This window comes from Mizuhopecten yessoensis, unplaced genomic scaffold (genome assembly GCF_002113885.1).
Source record: "Mizuhopecten yessoensis strain PY_sf001 unplaced genomic scaffold, ASM211388v2 scaffold10161, whole genome shotgun sequence".
Lineage (NCBI taxonomy): Eukaryota > Metazoa > Mollusca > Bivalvia > Pectinida > Pectinidae > Mizuhopecten > Mizuhopecten yessoensis.
The window spans coordinates 58,890-75,108 of record NW_018408409.1 but is presented as its reverse complement, the minus strand read 5'-3'; the positions used below and the strand labels follow the sequence as shown (position 1 = coordinate 75,108).

Genomic DNA, 16,219 nt, shown 5'->3' with positions numbered 1-16,219 from the left:
CTCTATTCCAGATCCCTTTCGCCTTTCTGGATTTTATCTTTATGTTTCCAACATGACCGTTTTGGACAGTCTTCGAAGTACATGGCATCTATGTTTTCATGACGACACAAAGGATCCAGAACTTCCATCATTCAACCAATCTCGTTGTTGTCCTGTTGACGGACGATATGTCATATTCTACAACATGTGTCCCGCTGATAATGGGCCTAAGTCTTATCGATACTACTCGACAACAAACGCTGTGTTGGAATTATGTGAGGTGCAGGTTTTTGGTAAATATAAATGTTCGCTATAATCTTAATAACCTTATTTCAGTTACTAAACATTAAATCGAACACAAGTCACCTCACATTTTAATGTCATATGACTATATATGGTACATTGTACATGCCTCTCTTTCATTATTTCAGAAGGAAAATATTAGGACATTTTATGTTTTCAAATCCTAATGATTATTGGATGACAATATTACGAAATATTTTTACTTTATTATTATGCTGTGAATTAATAGTGACCTGAACAATGAGCCGTGTATATCCTTCCATTAGGATGTCCGGTAAATCGTTTTGGATCTACCTGTTCGGGAATATGTCACTGTGGTGTGGGTGGATGTGATCCTGATACCGGACTATGTGACGTCACTGGATGTCAGAGTGGATGGATGGGACCACACTGCTCTGAAGGTAAAATGACTTAGATATGTCTACATATACAATATAACACTTAATTTATATGTCACGTCGGTTTATCAACATACGTTGCTAATTTGGGAATTTCATTTAGTTTCGAATGTATAATTTTGTACATGTACTGTACCTGTGTGATTACTAGTTCTGAAAATGAGTTAGTTCTAATATTAGTAGGGTCGGTTTTTTTCAGAATGTGGAAGTGGCAAATTTGGCATGAACTGTAACCACACGTGTCATTGTTCACAACCCGGATGTGATAGAGAAAATGGTAGCTGCGCGGTGCCAGGATGTGAAGCTGGATGGCAAGGGAGAGCTTGTGATAAGAGTACTAATTTAATTGCCTTGTTTTATTACATTTCATGTATGTGTTTCTCTATTTTGATTAACATATCTACATTATTATAAAACATCAATAATTTGCGTTTAATTTCACTTTCACTTAAACATAAGATTCGTGTTAGTCAAGAAATGTTATAGGAGATTCCTACACTACAAGTAAATGATCTAAATGAGAGCAATATATCTGAAATAGAACTTTTAGGCAATTTGTATTGGTGACAGTGTATTTGTGCTGTTTCCATAATAATTTGTTCTCAATGATTTATAAGGATTTAAAGGCATTTTGTTCACAATTTCATGCCGGTATGAACGCAAGCCGGTTACGTTACAAACATATTTAACATGAAGCCCCGCTATTTTACGTTCTAAATATGTATTACCTTATTATAAATATTCCCCTATGTTTTCGCTATTGACTTGTCTGTGTCGTCAGTGCAATCAAGATTCCTAAACTAGCTGAACGTCACAAAAAGGTTTGCTTCTAACGGTTGTCTCATTTTCTCTATTCGACGCGGAAGGAGAAGCTTCAAAATGACGCTGATAATGCTTATAGGGGAACTTGCATTGGAAATGTTAATATTCTGAAATTTTATCAAACAATTCAAATTATGCTAACATTAACATTATCTAAATAAAACATGCTATTTATTCAGAGTGCGAAGCCGGCAACTTTGGCGAGAACTGTTTACAGACATGTCACTGTGCTTTACCGGGATGTGACCAATTCAACGGGAGCTGTACACAGCCAGGATGTGAACCTGGGTGGACAGGAATGGCTTGTGATAAGGGTACTCATGTATATGTTAAAAAAAAAGAGATAGGGCATTGAACAATGGTTCCTTGTTTGTCATGACATGATCACGATAACTATATGAGTTTCAAAATCTAAATTAAATCATCCAGAAATGTGATGTACTCGTAGACAGATTTGTCGGCCAAATATTCTTAAAACATTAAACAAAAGTAAAAACAAAAGTTAAAAAAATAGATCCGATGTCAGATTGTCAATTTGTTCATGGGGTTCTTGAATGATGTGGTTTTCCGTATGACGTAATTCAAAAAAAAAATCCCATCAAAGAATGATCCATGGAATTTTATAATAAAACGAGTCAAGAAACAATTAAGTTAGCCACTCTGTGTTTTTTATTTATTAATAAACCTTTGAAATAGTTTATTATTGAGTATATTACAATAAGAAAAAAAGAATTTGTTTATGAAACAACAGAAGAGGACATTCATAATACCATTGAAGGTGAAGCGGTGTGCTGCAAACGTACATATATACATGCAATATACATTATTCAAAGGCCATTACAAATTTTGTTTAAAATTATACAGTAACATATGACAATACTTTAGATTGCCCCGGGTGATATAAATTATCTACTAGGTGGAAGCGCAAGGGAGCAACTATGAAGCTCTTTGTTTCGTTTCTTTTATATTTAATCATCACAAGGAATTTGGATGTTATTTGTATATATATTCCACTTTGTTGTATTACTTGTAGCTATAATGTGAAGAATATGTACTTCACATGTCACATTCTTACAGTTTTTATGACATGAATTCAGTCTGTCTCACCGGATACTTTGGTGTGGACTGTAAACAGACATGTCAATGTGCTATTCCTGGATGTAACAGAACGAATGGAGTATGTATCAGGTCTGGTTGTGAGGCAGGATGGGAAGGACTGTCTTGTGACAAAGGTAATACAATATTCATCACTTATAGTATATTCATCGTTAATCGTTTCAAATGATAAATAGATGGATGTTTTTAATTGTACTACTTACATGTAACAATAAATACTTCTATAGATATTTACCCAAATTGTATAAGTTTGATAGCAAATATTAAATTAATTCCAGTTCTGGACTGACCAAAAGGCTTTTTTGTTAATAGCTATATATCGATCCGCTTTGCACATATTTAAAATAATGTCTATGCTTGGCTTGATATATATATTTTTTTAATATTTCAAAACAGCAATGTTTAACCAATATTTAAATAAAATTAATAAATACATTTCTTTCATCGATTTGGAATGTAAGAATGCGACATTGGTACATATGGCAAAGATTGTAAATACACTTGCAACTGCGCTACTCCCGGATGTGACGTGACAAGCGGTAATTGTATCGTGTCCGGATGTGCACTTGGATGGCAAGGACCTAATTGTAATAGAGGTAATGCCAAATATATAGCAAAATCGATTTTGTAAGGAGAAAGCTTTCCATTATTGCAGTTTGCTTTTTAATCCCAACAAATGCTCTAAATAGAAAAGATTACTTTAAGTACGAAGAAAGAAAGCGCTAATTTGTTTTTTTTCTTTAGATGCAGAAGTCAAACCAAGTTATTATTCATTATTTATTTTTACCATCATGCCATTTTGTCCATTTAGGTCGAAAGAATGAAAATAAATATGTCTGAAAATGTTACAGTGTTCCGAATACACGACAAAGGGGAAGGTGTCAATACAACCCTTGATTACGTAACAAGTGTTAGCTACAACAAGTAAACTATACTCAATTTAGCATTACGTGTAAACCGTGTCAGAATAGATACCTGCAACAATGATTTTGCCAATATCGGGGACTGGTAGCCCATCAGATGAGTCAGCCACAATCGTAGAATACTCACTACAAATTAAGGTCAATTTCTAAAACAAACATAAACGACGTATGTTTCTTTACCTAATCAATGCCAATTTCAGATATCAACTCGATTGTATATATTTCTTATCTAATCAGCTTGCAACATCAGTTCGTTTGGCAGTAACTGTGATACCATATGTCACTGTACCAAACCCGGATGTGACAGATTCACCGGATTATGTAACGTTACGGGATGTGATGTTGGCTGGATAGGTTCGGCGTGTGACCAAGGTATTTGAATCCTGTGCTGTTAACTGTTACCAGATTTTCAGTTTATATATCATGTCTTTTCGTGTCTTGATTTCCTTAATTTATTCCATTTTTTAAACATAAAGCTTTGAATATATAATAAGCTCTCCATATCACATATAAGTTTTCTTCTAAAGCTCTTCACAATATTTTTCTAATTTTTGTTTATGCATGCTCTTTTGTAACTGTATGTATTCTGTAAGTATTCAGGGTTCATATTTGGTTAGTCCTTCTAACAAGATGCGATATATAGTATGTCAACACATGAAATGATACAATGAGATGTTGGCAAAAGAAAATTGAACCATAACTTTTTTAGTTAGTTATGTTTTATACAAGTTTTGTGATGATAAAAAGTAATATATACTGATTCAGTTAATTGTATGTCTTTCGAACTGCATAATATATGACGAAATATTCAGTTTTTTGTTTGTTCGTTTTTCGACATTGTATGTCTGATATATGTACATATACGTTTTTGTAGAAGAAGCTGTTCAAAAAGCAGATGATAACCAAAGTAAGTCATTAAAAAAACGTTTCTGTCCCAAATATATATGAATGTTTATCAATTCAATGTACGCTTTATCATTGTACAGTTCAATAAGTATCGTCATCTTGTAAGGGTTGTATATGATATCAAGCCTGATTGAAAAGTTTGTATTGGGCGAGGCCAATCCGAGCCCAATCACAAGCATCACATCACTCAATCATGCAGCACATACATTACTTTAGTGTTTACATCGGTATCACACGTGTGTAAACAGTATTGCTTAAGAACGGTTTCAAAGGAAAGCTTGAGCATTTGATTATGAATTATGCTATTGTGAGACCACATTCAATTTTGAATTCATTTTTCCTTATATCTGCCACTAAGATGAAACAATTAATACGAAACACATATTCTGTTATCATGAATGCAAAGCGAAAGTTCATTAACACTGTTCTTTAAAAGGTTAAAGCCTTTTAAGTAAGTTCAATTAGCAGATAACCACAGAATAAAATTTCTTTCAATCAATGTATTGATTAATTGTTTTGTTTACCTCTAATTAATAAGATGGTCCTCCTCTGGCTGGAATCATAGGTGGAGCGTGTGCCGCGGTCGTGGCTGTTATCGTCATAATCATCATCACCGTCATAATGATCAGGTAAAAAATCAATGATATAACGTAAAACCAACTGTAAATAAGTCATATTTCTTATGGAAGCCTTGAGTGGTCATCACTAATTACCTCTGCAATCGTAAACAATGGAAAATCGGAGGTTTTGGTAGATTTCCAAAGTTCCAATTATTGATATTTCTCGATTCATACCAGTCTGCCGCCTTGCCGTGGTGGCGATCAAGTTTAGAAATCTTCGCCTTCATACTAAATTTGTTCCATAATGGAAATATGTAAATTTCGATGGCCTAGACAGCCAAGTCACCATCTTGGATGTGCAGGGAAAAATGGAATGTGAGCTAGGAATGGAATCTGTACAGAAGTATTTGAACGCATTGGACAAGTAGCGTCAACTAAACACTTCTTTGGGGAATTAGGTACCAGTAGTTCAAAATCTGTCTTCAAATTAACTTTCCGATTATTTTTCGTTTCTGGCACTCCTTTGAACAGATGTGATATTTGCACTTTTTCTATTTTTTCCCATGGCATTGGTTTTAAATTATACGCCTTTATAAGTCCAATGTGGCATTTGCCTATTCCATATTTTCCAACACAATTAATTATTTAACTTTTAAGCATTTTNAAAATTTTTTTTTTTTTTTTTTTTTTTTTTTTCGACAATGTATGTATGATATATGTACATATACATTTTTGTTGAAGTGGCTGTTCAAAAAGCAGACGATAACCAAAGTAAGTCATTACAAAAACGTTTCTGTCCCAAATATATATGAATACTTATCGATTCCATGTACGCTTTATCATTGTACAGTTCAATAAGTATCGTCATCTTGTATGGGTTTTATATGATATCAAGCCTGCTTAAAACGTTTGTATTGGGCGAGGCCAATCCGAGCCAAATCACAAGCATCCCATAACTCAATCATGCAGAACATGAATTACTCTGCTAGTGTTTGCAAATAGACATCGGTATCACACGTGTGTAAACATCATTGCTGAAGAACGGTTTTAAAGGAAAGCTTGAGTATTTGATTATGAACTTACAATAAAATAACAGCTGCTATTGTGAGGCCACATTCAATTCTGAATTCATATTTCCTTATTCCGTCTTTGCGTATTGCAGAGTTATCTTCTCTTGAGAGCAGGTATTGATTGTTACGTCATTGGTTTGTGAGGGTAACGTCATCAATTTTTGAGAAAACGACGTAATTTTCTCACACAAACCAATGACGTAACAATCAAAACCTGCTCTCAAGAGAAGATAACTCTGCAATACGCAAAGACGGAAAAGCTGCTACTAAGATGAAATAATTAATACGAAACACATCTTCTGATTTTATGAATGCAAAGCGAAAGCTAATTAACACTGTTCTTTGAAAGGATAAAGCTTTTTAAGTTTAATTAGCAGATAACCACAGAATAAAGTTTCTTTCAATCAATGTGTTAAGTAATTGTTTTGTTTACCTATACTTATAAGATGGTCCTCCTCTGGCTGGAATCATAGGTGGAGCTTGTGCCGCGGTCGTGGCTGTTATAGTCATAATCATCATCACCGTCATAATCATCAGGTAAAAAATCAGTGATATAACGTAAAACCAACTGTAAATAAGTCCTATTTCTTATGGAAGCATTGAGTGGTCATCACTAATTACCCCTGCTATCGTAAACAATGGAAAATCGGAGGTTATGGTAGATTTCCAAAGTTCCAATTATTGACATTTTCTCGATTTATACCAGTCTGCCGCCTTGCCGTGGTGGCGATCAAGTTGAGAAATCTTCGCCTTCATACTTAATTTGTACCATAATGGAAATATGTAAATGTCGATGGCCAAGACAGCCAAGTCACCTTCTTGGATGCACAGGGAAAAATGGAATGTGAGCTAGTAATGGAATCTGAACAGAAGTATTTGAACGCATTGGACAAGTAGCGGTGGAAGAATATTTAAGAATATAATGAAAGCCAAGAGTCAACTAAACACTTCTTTGGGGAATTAGTTACCAGTAGTTCAAAATCTGTCTTTAAATTAACTTTCCGATTATTTTGCGTTTCTGGCACTCCTTTAAACAGATGTGATATTTGCACATTTTTTATTTTTTCCCATGGCATTGGTTTAAAATCATATGCCTTTATAAACCGAATGAGGCATTTGCCCATACCATATTTTCCAACACAATTAAATATTGAACTTTTAAGCATTTTGTGGGGTTTTGTGTTAGACACTTTTGATACACATTGTGGAAAGATGGAGACATTTTGAATTCAAGTAACTTTAATTTCAGTTTTCTGTAAAATAAACAAAAACGGTTAAGCAACACGTAATGGACCATTAGAAAGGCGACATTTAGCGTATTTTCGTTTTCCTTGTGAATAAGTATTTATAGCGGATTAAGTGGAAATACGTGAGTTATTCACATGGTTATTATATGATTGTTGCATATTAATACTTAGACACTAGGGTAAATCATTTTATTTTTAGGAGGAAGCGACTTACTCCCTCAAAAGGAAATGACCGGATATCCAGAAAGCAAAGAGCGAATATCCTCACAATTAATAGGAAGAACGGTTTGTATCTGATCAACTCACCGGTGTGCTGTGCAACATTATTCCACTGGGTTAATTATTATCCTTAAACATGGTTTGTTATTTTCGAAAGTTCAAAATGCAAAGTAGGATGTACCAAGCCAATGAATTGAGTTTTACATTACAATATATATTTAATCATTAATTATAAGTAACATTGTTTCCAGACGACAAGATATATGTCAACATGGCGCCTATAGAGGCTGACCTGGCAGGCGATGATAAAGACCAACAGGCGGAGCCACAGGGAGCCACAAAAGACGAGATTGAGGCTGAAGATGATGAAGTCATTTATATCAACAATCCTCTGCGTGCACCTGTCATTAATGACACAAAAATGAAAGTTACGGATCTACATGAAATCATTGCAAGGAAAAATAAAGACGAGGCGTTTAATACTGAATATCAGGTAATCATGTGTCATGGAAACACAGTACGACGCATTTGATAATAAATAACACGTAGTCATGTATCATTACAAGGAAGGAAACAAAGCAACGGCGCATGTGATAGTTAATATCAATTAAAGATATGCTATGCAAATAAATAAAAATAAAAAATGGGTGATATCAATATTTTAATTAGGGTGTTGTGATATTGTTAACTCGAAAGACTTGCTTAACTGTTTTCATAATGTTATATGGAGAATTGTTCAGACGAGTGCTATTAAGAGTTAGCTGAACAGAAGTCTGTGAGTATTTTTATTTCTACAGAACTTACCACATGGATTGGTCCATCCACACGAAACCTCCAAGGCACCTGAAAATATATTTCGAAACCGATTTAAAACAACGTTTGCATGTGAGTATGCTGATATAAAACAATGCTTATTAATTAAAGTATCGTGTCATGAATTGTGTTACAATGTAGCAGGTCGTATAACAAATTAGTCGATTAAAATACAAATTTATAATTATGTAATGAAAAGTAACATACAGACAAATTAAACAGCTGACTGAAGCTTATATTTTTCAAAATTGAGACCAAAGTAACACTCATATAATTATACACTAAAATAAAATACCCTGAAATTNAAAGTAACATACAGACAAATTAAACAGCTGACTGAAGCTTATATTTATGAAAATTGAGACCAAAGTGACACTCACATAATTATACACTAAAATAAAATACCCTGAAATATGTGATGTAATGATACTCTAACACGAGTTAGATACTACTTGATACAGATAAAATCATAACATAATAAAGGAAAAAAATCAACTGGTCTAGCTTTTTTTCAGATGACCATTCGAGAGTTATCCTTCGAAAGGAAAAGGAAGGCTTCAGCGACTACATTAATGCCAATGAAATTGAGGTACCACACTTTCAAATCGGCTATAATTTTGAAAGAGAACGATTTTGATAAGGTAGATGTAAGTTAAAGCTACCAAGAAAAGACGGAAAATCAAGTTTTCTAAAACGTTCAATTTATCTTTGGCTATTAGATAGTGTTTTTTGTTTTGTTTTAAATTATTAGCTATATTTTATTTGCATTGCAGGATACAAAGGGTATAAAAGCATACATTGCTACTCAAGGTAAGTCATTTCCAAGTAAAATTTTCTTTGTTCAAATTACATTTAAAGATAACTAAACTTAAAATAACCAATATAAATAAAATCTTAGCGAGTGAATACAGAAAGCCAAACAGAGTTTACACTTTTAAACACCATATGACTACTTCGTTTATCAGTTGTATTAAATGTCGAACAAATTAAAAACAATGTCTAACATGTTTCAAAAACACATGTAGAAATACAACAAAATAAGAAAGGTGCATATAAAACATTTTATAAGGGTACAATTCTTTTTTTATGAACTTTATTTATTATAATTATCATATTTTTTGAATATGTGAAGCTTCATGACAGTTAACTGGATTTTTTTATTGCCCGAGGTATCAATCAGGTTAGTTTGACATCCTCGTACTTCAAGAATAGATATACAACAACGATTTTTACGATCCTTGTGAACGTTCTATTTTATCAAAATAGGCCCAAAAGTGACAACGTTAGATGACTTTTGGCGGATGGTATGGCAGAAGCAGAGCGGAAAGATTATTATGCTTGCAAATTTAGTGGAACTTGGAAAGGTAATAAAACCTATATGACATATTTTCATCTATGGTACCCATGATGTGATGACGTTATCAGCAATTCCCATTTATTCGTATTATTTGACATTTTTGCGACGAAGCCGTAACGTCGTTTTTTCAGATTTTTTTCATTATTATTTTTTATTTATTTTTCAACATAATAAGATTTGTACGTGCAGAAAGATAATTCGGAGAACCATGCTTCTTCAACAGAACAATTCTAAGTTAGCACAACTAGAACTTTATACTTAATGGAATGCACGTTATATGTGGTTGTGCTGTTATGTATATATCCATTTGAGTCTAGTAACCACATTTATCGCATAATGTACTGTGTTATGCAGTGAATATACCCATGTCATATTTTTTTGCGAATTAACCCATGTAATATGACCTATCAGCCCTGTGATTGGTTGTAAGTTTCAATTGTTTCAATTGTGACGTCACGCCTAGACAAGAACATGACGTCACAGACCTACGCACTGGAGTCAAAATGGTGGCTTTTTACATTTCAAGGTTGCATAAAAATTGTCGTTTTATACGAATACATGCCACAGATCTTGAGTATGTGATAAAAAGGATCTTACACTCGTTTTCATTCATATTAAATTTATTAAACTCGTCACGAATTTTTCATTTTAGCTCGCCAGAGGCTCGTTAAATTAAAATTCATAAATCTCATATGAAATGAAAACTGATGTAAAATCCTATATATATGATATGACCTTTGATACTTATAACTGGCATGCATGCTATTGTCTCATGCATGCATGACACTGATCTTCCTGCAAATTTCTATCATCAATCGTGCCACTGCCCGCCCTTAAGATCCATTCTAGCTCAGACCAGTTTTTCAATATCACGTCTTAGTTTAATAACTACAGAGATTAGGATATGATATGCAATACATGAGGAGGTCAAGCATATACTACTATCGCCAGTAGGAGGTCAGTGTGCTTCAGTATTAGATGAACAAAGGACATGAATCAATCCATCCATGTTAGTTGGCTGTAAAAAGCCTGTTTCATCGTAACCAGATCAATGGTGATATTGACCACCATTAGTATAATTTCATATTCATGAATCCTCGATGACTGCTCATGTGGTGAATAAGTAAAATCCCCCCTTCTCGTTCTGGATTCAATCCCTATAAAAGCAGCTATTAGTATTGGTTTATAGTTCACTAATCCTCGTTAGCAGTTGTTCATCATTTTTATTAATTGACTAAGTTGGAGATATTAGGATTTTGTGATTTGTTTTACATTCTTGGCATTGTTATTATTATTAGAAAAAGTGCAGTAAATACTGGGACGGGGAGGAGGGCAATTCCCTGCAGCTCGGACTATATCACGTGACACTACAAGAGGAATTGTCGTACGCCTTCTATACCATTAGAAAACTATCAGTGAGGAATAAACAGGTAATTGATAGGAACGAAAAAAAAATCTGAAACATATTTTGACTTTGGAAATGCGTANTCATTGGATTAGTCCTCACCATTTTGAGGACATGACATAACTTGGTTTTGACCAAAATTTGGGAGTGGGGGTTGTCGTCGATGAAGCAGAAGACGTTCACTCTTTCGGAACACCTGGTCGTGTTTCCTTTGTACGTGTTCAGTTGTTGGCATGTGTGTCTATCATTATTGAAAAATTGTAACCATAGTGTCATTGCTTTTGAATTCAAGCTGCTGTTTTGTTGACATACCGAAATTCCTTATTTTCATAGAAATTGAAGTTTTAAATAAAATAGAGAAGACATATTAATGCTTAGGCCAGAAATGTCGCATCATTGGCGTCTAAAAACCCCATTTTGTCAAATTACCGATACCCTCTATCTATTGTTCTTATCAAGACTAACGCCAAAAGGCAGATAATGCAGTACCACTTCACCAAATGGCCAGATCACGGTGTACCGGAAGCGTTCGAACTCCTTCAGTTTCACAAACGGGTACAATCTACACCAACAGATCTGAACGGTCCACTTATTGTACACTGCAGGTAAGAGGCTGCTAGATTGATAACAGTTGTAAAACTATATCAATTAATGTCATTGTGTTTTAATTTCAGAATTAAAAGTTCCAATATACGTTTAGCTCATCAACGGCTTTTTCATTGATTAATGACCATTGGTTATGCTGATAATAAAAACTTGACCGGTACATGCGAGGTGAAAATACAGCTTAGTTCTCAACCCATCAGCGAAGTAACAAGAACGAAGAACAGAGTGATATGCAACTTTTGTAGAAGAAAGATAAATATTGAAAAAAAGATTCCTTTTTTGAAGAATTGTTCAAACGATGATTGAATTGCTTTATAATGTACTAACAAACAAATTTCAAAAACACACGACACAAATGGAAGAAAGAGATACAGTAGTTAACTATGTTTGTTATCTTTGCAACGTGCGAAATATAAACACTGATGATGACAAAATGTGTCTGGCAAGCGTAAAGCATATCAACATTCTATAAATTGGCCCTGACGTTTTCGCCGCCATATGTATTTAAAGACAGACAGTGTACATAAATAGAAATTGTACTTACATTGGTTGACTATGACTACATAGCTTAATTGCTAAATATAAACATGTGAATTCACTGATGCAAGCTTAGAAAGCGAATATTCTACTTGTTCACTAAGCATAAGAGTTTACAACAAATCTGTTAAACGAGGCAAACGTTATTGTAAAGACATCGGAATGTCAAAGCCTGTTTTGTTATAGATACATAAGCGATGAACACACTTTGTTAAGTTATCCAAGACATCAACAAATTGGTCTCATCGATTTAATTTGACATATTGAGCTTAAGGACTATTTAATTGGACATATTAATGCTGGATTTTTTCTCTCGATAAGATCGTCGGATAATTAATATCTTACAGTGCCGGTATTGGAAGAACCGGAACATACATTGGTCTAGACGCCTTGTTGAAAGAGGGAAATGAGAACGATGAAATCGATGTGTTTGCTTACACTAAAAGGATGCGGAAGGATCGAATGAACATGATACAAACAATAGTAAATATTCAAGATTCAAAATGAGTACAAAAAAGAATATGTGTTCTATATTAGCTATTGCAATACTAATAGTCTATGAAAGATTACCATTTTGATAAAAGTGACACTAATTCTTAAATCGTAACATTGTACAAATATTGGCACAAAAAATAATAGAAGTATACAAAGAATCACTATTGAATTAAACCCTAATCAAGTAAAAATCATGGTAAATATTTGTACAGAATGTATGCTGTAACATGTAACAAAATTATCTATAAACTGATTGTTAGTACATGTACTTTGGTAATCTACCTATCAGGATAAAAAAGGTATTACTGGTCATTGGTCCAAATACGCATAGTGTCCTGTTTCGTACTATGTTCACAACATGCACTGTTTACACAATGTGACATTACTTACAGGACCAGTACGTAGTACTCCACGATGTCCTCGCCGAGGGCCTCGGAATTGTGACCCAGTGTATGACAGAACCTGATTTCAGCAAAAATATTTCTGACATGCTTACTGGGGGCATTGTCGAAAAACAGTTCAATGCAAGTATCAATTTGAATAAAACCTCCATGCAACATCACAAGATGGCTGGTTAGTTATACAGACACTTTGGCTTGAATAGATTTATGATTAAGAATGAAATTGCGAAACATGAACGAAATCTTATTAAGAAAGGGCAAGTTGACCTATTCTAACCTACAGTGTACAGTTGCTTACATAATTATCATTCATTTTATAATACAATTATAACGAGTAATACAAACATGCTACTACATTGTATTATGCATTTTATGATACAGATGTACATGTACACTAAGCCAAACATGATATATTAATCGAAATGATGAATCTTACAATGACCCTGTCAATAGGATATATTTTCGTAAATCAAATAAATGTTTATTTCTATTGTTATAGATATTACTTATATTGTAATCCTATGGTAACTATAATAATAGAATATTATGATTACAGGTGTACATTATACATATTTGATTAATGATTTATTTTAATAAACCGTGAAGGCTTTAGAAAATCACAAGCCTCATTACAAAGACAGAGATATCGAGACTGCTCTTACCAGCACAAACAAAAGGAAAAACAAAGACCTCTCAATATTAGCAGGTGAGTGTGATTTCATTGTAGTTTGACGGGGTTTTTTAGGAATTGTTTAAAGGAAATGTCAACCTTGTAAAAACCAGATCATTATAACATTCGCTTCGTTCAACTGAAACAAAATCGAGTGACAGTGATAAAGTATTTCTTTATATGATTTTCATCTTGAATATGATTTTTCTTGCATACACCTTAAAAATATTCAATTGTAGCAGTATTTTTGTTTGTTAAAAATATAATATTAACGTGTTTCAAGTTCAATTTACGTACATGAGTATTTCGTACATGTATGAAGACACAGAACTGCTTGATACTAACATTTTTTCTTACAGTGGAGAGATACCGGGTGTACCTAACATCTACAACATCCGATTATATCAACGCAATAAATGCACCGGTAATGAATTAGGACATCGATATGTGTGTCTTATCATGCTGATTTATATAAAAATGGCTTTACATTAATATGTAAAAAATACAAAATATATAATAAATACAACTTTTATCTCATCATCATCATTTGGATACTCCATTTGATACTTCCTGCTAGTTACCTCTTTCTCGTTTGATCTGTCTGGCACATTCCCGCGGAATTTTCACACAGCAACGTTTTCATCCGTTATACAGACAGACTGTACAACCGTACATTGGTTTGTAAACACACTTGTGTGAACTACTTTTTTATTGTTATGAAGGACGGACTATGTTGTTTACGCATAATCATTCAAACTGAAATTTAAAAGATTTAAGAGTGGATAGGCTATATTTACTTTAGGCACCGGACGGAGACCATGTAGACTCTAACGAAAGTGAATAGTATTTTGCACTAAAAGGTGCGAGAAAAAACAATTGCCTGTAAGTTAGCAATATCAGGTTATCTCAGTCTCGGTCTAAGATTACGTAACATCTCAACCGACGCGTCAGCGGAGATCGGGTTTATGTTTCATAATCTTAGCCTTCGACCGAGATAAGCCTATCTCATTCAGTTACAGATAACAAATTTTACGAGTCCGATATCGTACATATGCAAAAACGTTGAAACCCACGAGTTTACATGAAGTGTACATGGAAATACATATTTATCATAACAACATAAATTCCAATGTAAACTGGCATACCAATAGTATATCTAAGTGGAGAAAATTATTGTTACAATGACAACTGTCATTTATTCTATAATTCGTTTAGAAATTTAATGATATACTGGAAATTGCCAAACAATTCGACAAGACTAACATATTTAACGACAAGATCATGCAAATATTTTTGATAATGTCACAAACCAAATATTTTTCCCTTTATCTTTAGAGTTATCGGGATCAGTATGGATATATCATTACACAGCATCCTCTACACAACACGGTCGAAGACTTCTGGTCCATGGTCTCGCAGCAGGCAGTTGATGTCATTGTATCGATTGGTACACCTCAGGTAAAAATTAATCAAATGATAAATATATCTGTTATATTTGAGAAATAATCAACATATGTGCGTGCATTATGGTGGAATATATAACGAGGGTGAGAAAATGTTGGTAAAAATAATTAACGAAGGCCGTTTCGGCCTGAGTTAATTATTTTTCCAACGTTTCGAATCCCAAGTTATATATTCCACCATAATGCACGCACATAAGTTGGTTATTTTTATTCTACCACGTAAAATGTAACTAATTGTAAAGTTTTGCTGTCTTATAAGGCGACATGACCTAGATAATTCGATATGCAAATTAGACGCTGTTCTTTTGCGCGTCCAAGATTTATCCCGTGATCGTGTTGCCTCGTTTTAACTTGATCAATGTCGCGCCAACATTTCTCAATGCGTAGGGTTGGGATTCCCGGATTGCGTTTACTTCTAAAACCATCATCATCGTACCGATATCAAGCGGAGTTTCATGGAAGTGCCAGTGATACAACATCATACGATAGGCCTGACATGAGTTGGCATATTGGCATATATATATCTGTTCAGACCGATGCTACTTTTTATTGATGATGACAAACTAGCCATAAATTTACATGCCTTTATAATATATATCATTCCTAAACACTCGGTAATCATTCTTAAACACTCGATAGATAATATAATAACATAAACAATAAGAAATGTCATTGTCCAAAAAAAATGAAATAAAATGTTTTCCCTGCCAAGTATTAATATATAACCTATGTTTTTTGGAGCTGAAAAGGGAAGCACAACTATATTTTATTTTGGCCTTGCTGTACCCCGCGTGCACGGTAGTACACATTATGCCGCTTTCCATGGTTCCACCCCACCCTGGCCACGCCTCCCCATCCTTCCTAGACTTCGCCCTAGATAACTGTAACTGAATCCTGCTATATAAGCTTTAAAAATGCCTCCTTTAATT

General features: G+C 33.9%; 3 protein-coding genes and 1 long non-coding RNA gene across 4 annotated transcripts in view; all 4 read left to right on the top strand.

The window, feature by feature from the left end:
• Window positions 1-17: 17 nt before the first annotated feature.
• On the top strand, window positions 18-959 carry LOC110459635 (multiple epidermal growth factor-like domains protein 10; the record flags this gene model as incomplete). Its single annotated transcript, XM_021511981.1, has 3 exons — window positions 18-272; window positions 549-683; window positions 880-959. Coding segments are annotated over exons 1-3 (435 nt in total), but the record flags the coding sequence as incomplete, so codon positions are not given.
• A 10-nt stretch (window positions 960-969) lies between these two features.
• On the top strand, window positions 970-3,546 carry LOC110459634 (protein draper-like). Its single transcript, XM_021511980.1, has 5 exons — window positions 970-1,014; window positions 1,682-1,816; window positions 2,600-2,734; window positions 3,080-3,214; window positions 3,470-3,546. The coding sequence occupies exons 2-5, from the start codon at window positions 1,801-1,803 to the stop codon at window positions 3,544-3,546; spliced, it is 363 nt and encodes a 120-aa protein (XP_021367655.1). The 5' UTR covers window positions 970-1,014; window positions 1,682-1,800.
• Window positions 3,547-3,786: 240 nt separating this feature from the next.
• Window positions 3,787-5,074, top strand: LOC110459637. The gene is made up of 3 exons (XR_002463914.1): window positions 3,787-3,913; window positions 4,416-4,448; window positions 4,986-5,074. It is a non-coding gene; the product is annotated as an uncharacterized LOC110459637 (long non-coding RNA).
• Window positions 5,075-7,541: 2,467 nt separating this feature from the next.
• Window positions 7,542-16,219, top strand: part of LOC110459633 (receptor-type tyrosine-protein phosphatase gamma-like) — a 16,296-nt gene continuing 7,618 nt past the window's right edge. The window contains exons 1-12 of the mRNA XM_021511979.1: window positions 7,542-7,609; window positions 7,795-8,036; window positions 8,341-8,428; window positions 8,872-8,945; window positions 9,130-9,166; window positions 9,623-9,720; window positions 11,012-11,143; window positions 11,578-11,723; window positions 12,609-12,744; window positions 13,149-13,329; window positions 14,187-14,251; window positions 15,163-15,285. Coding sequence (XP_021367654.1) covers window positions 7,815-8,036; window positions 8,341-8,428; window positions 8,872-8,945; window positions 9,130-9,166; window positions 9,623-9,720; window positions 11,012-11,143; window positions 11,578-11,723; window positions 12,609-12,744; window positions 13,149-13,329; window positions 14,187-14,251; window positions 15,163-15,285 — 1,302 coding nt within the window. The 5' untranslated portion in view covers window positions 7,542-7,609; window positions 7,795-7,814. The remainder of the gene's footprint in view (window positions 7,610-7,794; window positions 8,037-8,340; window positions 8,429-8,871; window positions 8,946-9,129; window positions 9,167-9,622; window positions 9,721-11,011; window positions 11,144-11,577; window positions 11,724-12,608; window positions 12,745-13,148; window positions 13,330-14,186; window positions 14,252-15,162; window positions 15,286-16,219) is intronic.

What these genes read in the sequence shown, in the direction of transcription:
- LOC110459634 (XM_021511980.1), top strand. An exon ending in AGGACTGTCTTGTGACAAAG is followed by an intron (nt 2,735 to 3,079) that starts GTAATACAATAT and finishes TTGGAATGTAAG; the next exon opens with AATGCGACATTGGTACATAT. An exon ending in AGGACCTAATTGTAATAGAG is followed by an intron (nt 3,215 to 3,469) that starts GTAATGCCAAAT and finishes AAAATGTTACAG; the next exon opens with TGTTCCGAATACACGACAAA.